Consider the following 6,479-nt stretch of genomic DNA (forward strand, 5'->3'; position numbering starts at 1 on the left):
ATTTTTATTTTTATTTTTATTTTTATTTTTATTTTTTGGGATTAGAATCGAACCGGCCCAGTGACACCATGCCCATTTACTCCTTCCCCCTGGCTTCGACGGTTCTTAATAGTATTTTCTCAATTCAATGTAAGGTATTGTAATTTTCAATCAGGGCATATAAACACTGCAATTCTCCATATTTTTTCTTGCTTTTTTGTCACCCGAAGATGGCGCTGACGACAGTGAAATCAATCGAAACGGCACTAGGCCTTGTCGACTCGAAGAAAGAGAACCTGAAGAAAGCATTCGAAGATTTACAATCGCATTCTTCGGCTTTGTCCTCCTTTAATTTCACATGGTCAGACCTTGACTCGTATTTTACATCCATTCAGTCAGACTTGCTCGAAAAGTTTTCGACCATCCAGACGCTCGAATTGTCGCAGTCGCAAACCCAGAAACTTAAACGCAAGAAACTGAAAGATTCGCTCTCGGCGGACCCGATTCCGGCCCGAGCGGAATTGAAGTTACTTTGTGAGAAGATGGACGGAATGGGATTGAGGAAGTATATAATTGAGCGGCCCAGGGAACGGACCGCTATCCGGGTCGAGCTGCCAGACGCGTGGAAGAGTGCCGCGGACCCGGGTTCGATGATTTTGGATGCCCTGGAGGGGTTTTGTGATGGAGGATCGGTTTCCACGTCGGACGTAGGTGGGTTAAGGAGGGTGTGTGTGGTATTGTTGGAGGAATTGATGAGGGCTAACGTGGAGATTGGGGCGGAGGTTAAGGAGCGGGCGAGGGCCATGGCAGCCGACTGGAAGGTGAAAATAGAGGCCAATAGCGGTGACGGGGAAGAACGGGATGAGGAGGAAACTGGTTTGGTGAAGCTGGGCTATTTGCAGCTCTTGGCTACTTATGGCTTGGTAAGTGCTGGTGGATATGACGTAAATGAGCTAATCGATTATGCTGTTGTGATTGCAAGATATCGACAAGTTGTTGACTTGTGTCAAGCTCTTGGCCTTGGCAATAGGATTTCTGGTATATTTGATCCTTCACTGCTTATTTGGTGCCAGGTTCTTGGTTCTTTTGTTATAATGATCTCATTGTGATTTCTGTATTCTTTTTTACTATGTCGATGTATTGTTATCTTGCTTCTTTCTTGTTGTTCCTCGATAGTTGCATTCTGATCTTTTTGTGCTGCGTATGAAACTTGGATGTCTTGAATCTAAAGGCATTTAGACCGATGATATTGAGAGCTGACATATCTACGTTAATTGGATCATACTTCATAATAAATTGACTTAAAAGTGGAAGAAGGCCTTGTATTTGTGCTTTTGCTTCTAACTTTCTCTCCCTTGGCTTACAGTGGACTAGGGATGGGTTGAGAACTTGACAACTTCATGACACGCATCATATTATGCTTGATGACATTTTTTTTAACTGTTAGTTCACTTCATAATTTACAGCCATGTGTTTCAATCGACGTGCATGTCTAGGCATGAACACGGAATGAACATGCATATGGTCCTCTTCATAACATGCATAAAATCATTTGTGTGCAAGAACAAAAAGAGGATTTCATCTAGTTTGGAGTTAATAAGTTGGTGGACAGTTGAAAACTAGTGTAGATTAAAATTTGGACTCACTTCTCAAAGTTTGTGGTTGATAGAAACTTATGCTAATTGAGGATGGTGCAAAATTTATATTTTTCTTCCTCCTCACTTTAGTTACTTCTGAAATTTTAATGTTTGGCTGCCTAGAAATGAAACCCCTGAAATAGAAATAGAAATAATCAACTCTGGTATTGGAACCAGATACTATTCATCTCTTAGGTCTCTCTCTTCGCAATTCCAGCTGTAAGATTTGAACTTTGCATGACTTAGTATCGCATTTAGGAATGTAGAAAGCATTGCAGTGCAATGACAGGGGGGTTATTTTTAAGAGATTTTTATTTTTTTTTCCTAATGGAAAGTAAATCTTTAGTAGAAAGGAGTAAGTTTGTGCTGTTGTCTTTTTATGTTGAAATAGTTGCGGAAATTGTTTGGATGATTGGTAAGAAGCATTGTCTTGAAGTCATTTTCTTTTGCTTGTGCACGAGCAAATTCACCATGTGCTATGCACTTGTGGCTGAGCAAGTTCAGTCCTACTAAGTTGTGCCACTTAGTTGCTTATGCTGTAAAGCTCTTTTGTGCAAATATTTAATAGTTTGATGCCAATAGCAATATATATGGCCTCTCACAGATGTTATTCAGAAACTCATCAGCAAGGGCAAACAACTTCTGGCTCTCAAATTCATTTTTGAATTTGAGCTGACTGATGAGTTTCCTCCAGTGCCATTATTAAAAGCCTATGTGATAGATTCAAAGGAAAATGTTCAGAAAATTCGCAAGAGTGGAAAGAGCTCTCGTCAGTCTTTGGTAATCTTTCATATCCTTTTTTTGATTGTACTTAGTTTCACCCCAGATGCCGTAGACTGACATTTTCAACTGCTTTTGTAGAACGAGGCTGTGATGAAAGAAATCAGTGCATTGAAGTCGGTGATTAAATGCATTGATGATCATGGTCTAGAGTCACAGTATCCAAAACATATCCTTGTAACTCGTATTGAGAAGCTGGAGAAGGAGAAGGCTGACAAGAAACGCCCTGCAACAGCCACCGTGCCCAAACCTCCTCAGCAGGCAAAGCAACAAAAGCAGAGGGGAAACAAGCGAGTGAAGGAATTTACTGGTCCATTGGCAGTCAAAAATAAAAATCGTTCTAAACCAGTTGTTTTTCCATCACAACCATCTCACGTGCAGACAGTAGGCTTGTTGCCGGATAATGCTGCTCTGTACAGCAGTTCTCCTGCCTACGGCAGGGCAGGTCCCCACGTGGCTGCTGACATGTATGCTGGCTCATCTGCTGGCTTGCATGGGTTTCCGGGAGCCCCCATGGGGTTTTCTGGGAACGTCAATCAAACTGTAACCAATGCTTATCCATCAGAACGACAAGGGCAACCTAGTTACTATGACGCTGCAATTGGTTATGGTGGATATGTCATACCACCTCAATACCATCCAGGTTACTATCCACAGTAGTATGTGGTTCTGCAAATTTTGGATGGTTTCCTTGCATGTCTGATTGTAGACAGCCATTATCAGAAGGCATGACATGCTTTTTGATTACTGCAATTTTGGCACAGTATGCTATATCTCTGTCTTTCCTATGTTTATTAATATGTGGGATTCCTGTGACGTGTTTCAACCAGCCTCATGGTTTAGATCAATCAATTGGGATTCATCATGACATGTCTCATGATAATCAGTCACTCTAGAGCTTTTTCAGAACAGCTAGGAACTTTTTCAAATTGGGAAGTTTTTCTTTTCGTAACTTTTGACTGGATAGTAGTCCTATCTGTTATTTTGTAGTTTCCCTGCATGAAAATGAATTAGGATTCAATGCTTTCAAAACATCTCGTTGCCATCACACTTCATATACTTCCGTTTTCAGCACCTGCTTGAAACCGCATTTTTACCTTTACTCTGCAAATGTAGATCTAATTTGAGTTCTTTTCATTTAATTTTTACGAAAAAAGAAGAGATACTAAAGCACTTCACCTTTTAACATTTTTTCTGCCCCCTCCCCCAACTTATATGTCTCCTCCGCAGCCTTTGAATTGGCTGCAAATTGCAGATTATCTTAGATCTTAATTGTTGCTTTCCGCTGTTAGCAAAACTTTCTATGTTTTGCTAACTTTATTCAGATTCTATGAAGTCGGTCTGCCTTTCAAGTTAGGTGTTAGATGTTTTACAACCATCTGCATTGTAGGGTGGTTAACAAATCATTTAGTTTAAGGTGGCATTGACCTAGGTTGGTACCTGTTTAGAGAAGGCTTGGTAGTGTGCTCTTTGGTTGGTGGATATCATGTAAGCCCTATTTGCGATGGAAACTCATATGAACTATGATGTACCTGCACACCTGTCTGAAAGGGCAATTAGTGTCCTATGCCCCCGTAGCTCCATTGACTTGGGCATTTCCCTGCTCATTTTATCTGTTAGAATCACAATGCCATCTGTGTTGTTTTAGATTAATGCTACATGTACGGGGGAAAATTGCCAAGCTCTTTACAGGGAGACAGATGGCATTTTTTCATTAACAGTTGGCAAAGAAAAACATAACCATACTGGCAGCACCTGTATGGTCCCTTCCAGTTATACCCATGTACAAGGGGAATAATTTGTCGATGTCTCATAGAATGAACATGTGATCTAAGCATCGACTGTGTATACTTTAAGTTAATTGAGGTTAGTTGTGAGGGATATAGTGTTGGTGTACAAGCTTCGTTTACTTCTGCACATTTTTTCGACATTGGAGATGTTGCTCTTTTGGTGCTAGATGGTCTCAGACAAAATCAATGTACTTTGGGAACTTATACATGCAATTGCCTAGGATAAGTTCAATTTTGGGACCAAAGCACCTCTTTTCATTTTTAGTTATCCAAAGCAATGGTCTTCCTAAGTAAGCTCGGGAGGGAACCTCGAGGATCTTGTCTTTAGTTATCCGAAGCGATGGCCTTCTCCCACAGAGAGAGAGAGAGAGAGAGAGAGAGAGAGATTTCATTGCTTAATGTCACATTTCTCTAATTAGCAAATATTGAATGCTATGAATGGGTCATTTTATCTTTTAAATTTAATTTGGGGGTGAATTTTTTGTTGTTCTAGCGATATCTTGTAAATAATTATCGAAGTTTTTATTTTATTATATACATATATATCCCTTGTTTGAGCCCCATTTTGGAGGAAAAAAAATGAGTTTTTGAGTAGTATATTGATGGAAAATGTGTGGTTAAAAAATAAGGAAAAATTTTGGATTTACGTGTAATATTATTCTTTTGAAGAATGTGTGGTTGAATGATGTCAATATACTGTAGAAGAATGTATTTTTTTCTAAATAATGGGGCTCAAACAAGCTGATATATTTGGTGGTGATTATAATTATTTGTTGTTGCAAGTTTAATTGCCTTGATATGTGATAATAAGTCAAGTTGTGGAATTCTAGTCCAATTAAAAGATAGCAAACAAGGAAACAAGACCTTTTGAATTTTAATGTCATTCAAAAGCAGTGCAACAAAAAGGAGAAATGCATTCTTACCTATTTTTATGTTAATATGTTTAAGTAATTTGGTACAAATGGTGCTAGAAGTAGGCGAGGTGTAGCTTTGTCCGATTCTTGAAAGAACTGAATTGACTGTATTATTTGGGGATTTATCGATGAGGCTATGTTTGGTTCTGATTAAAAGCTGATTTTAATTTAAGTCAAAGTCAAACAATCAATATTAACCACATCTTTTATGGATCCCACGACTTTCTAACCACCAATTTCAAATTTTTTTTTATCACAAATTATTAAAAAATCTAATTTTAATTTTCACCAAATATCCTCTGAAAGAAACAAATTCGGAGCGCACAGAGCTTGCTTATACCTATTTCTGGAATTGGAGCAATTTGCGCTAGTTTTTAATCAAATGAACCAAAATGAATTTATTTGTGCAAGAATCAGTTCGAACTAGATCAAACCAATCGATTCTAGTTTAATTTTACCTGTTTGGGATAATTTTTCCCCATTCCAGAGGTCACAACAATAAATAATAAGATTTATAAAATGGATAGTCTATTCTATGCATTATTAGTTACAATATTTTGTAGCATTATTGGCATTAAATAGCATTGTAGCATAGTTGACGTTAGATAAAATCAAAATGATATCATGGCAAAGATTTCCCCCCTTTTCCTTAAAGAACAAACGTTATTGGATTAATCAAGAAATTGATAATGATTATGCAAAATTTAAGGGAATGGTTACTCGTGAAGAATAAAACCTTAAAAAAAAAAAATATTAATCTACTTGTACAATTGTTGTTGACAATAATAGATACAACAATAACAGATGACAACATTGATATTGTCAAATTTTGGTCCATTTTTAAAAACGATTTTTGAAATGGATGAATATAATGTTGACAAATATAATTGTCAACCAATATTGTAAGAAATGATTTACAAATAACATGAAAAAAAATAGAAGACAAGAATAATAAATTCGATTTTACTAATGGTACATCGGGGTGACCCCACTCACATGGACGATAGACCAACTCGAATAAAAATCCTTTCTTTCATATGGGATCCCACACCTATGTGAGTGGGGTGTACACTATTCGGTACACCTTATTATGTACCACTAGGCAAATTCTAATAAATTTCCTAGCACACGTGGTTTTCCACCGTCCATTTGTAAAGAAACATTTGGAGAAGTATATACCAATGGGAACACAGATCTGAAGCTCTAAAGTCAATTGCGTAGTACTAGAACTGTGCCCACTCCGACAAGCGATATCTATGGTCGCACTACAGACAACCTCACTCGAAAGTCGGAATTACCATCCTACCCCCCTCTTTCCTAATTCCAGAATCACCCCTGCCCGCTTTCCCCCTCAAAAGCTGTAAGATAATCGCTAATTT

At 38.1% G+C, this 6,479-nt stretch overlaps 1 protein-coding gene across 1 annotated transcript; it reads left to right on the top strand.

Annotated features, from left to right (window-relative positions):
- The first annotated feature begins 94 nt into the window (after positions 1-94).
- Positions 95-3,345, top strand: LOC111395771 (truncated FRIGIDA-like protein 1). Its single transcript, XM_023021913.1, has 3 exons — positions 95-1,017; positions 2,221-2,396; positions 2,478-3,345. The coding sequence occupies exons 1-3, from the start codon at positions 210-212 to the stop codon at positions 3,054-3,056; spliced, it is 1,563 nt and encodes a 520-aa protein (XP_022877681.1). The 5' UTR covers positions 95-209; the 3' UTR covers positions 3,057-3,345.
- The last annotated feature ends 3,134 nt before the right edge of the window (positions 3,346-6,479 follow it).

The sequence above is a fragment of the Olea europaea genome, chromosome 6 (assembly GCF_002742605.1).
Source record: "Olea europaea var. sylvestris chromosome 6, O_europaea_v1, whole genome shotgun sequence".
NCBI classification, from domain to species: Eukaryota; Viridiplantae; Streptophyta; class Magnoliopsida; order Lamiales; family Oleaceae; genus Olea; species Olea europaea.

Bases quoted from the DNA above. Each gene is read 5' to 3' on its own strand.
- LOC111395771 (XM_023021913.1), top strand. From the start codon at position 210: ATGGCGCTGACGACAGTGAAATCAATCGAAACGGCACTAGGCCTTGTC. The intron at 1,018-2,220 runs GTATATTTGATC...GGCCTCTCACAG, and splicing joins CCTTGGCAATAGGATTTCTG to ATGTTATTCAGAAACTCATC. The intron at 2,397-2,477 runs GTAATCTTTCAT...CTGCTTTTGTAG, and splicing joins AGAGCTCTCGTCAGTCTTTG to AACGAGGCTGTGATGAAAGA.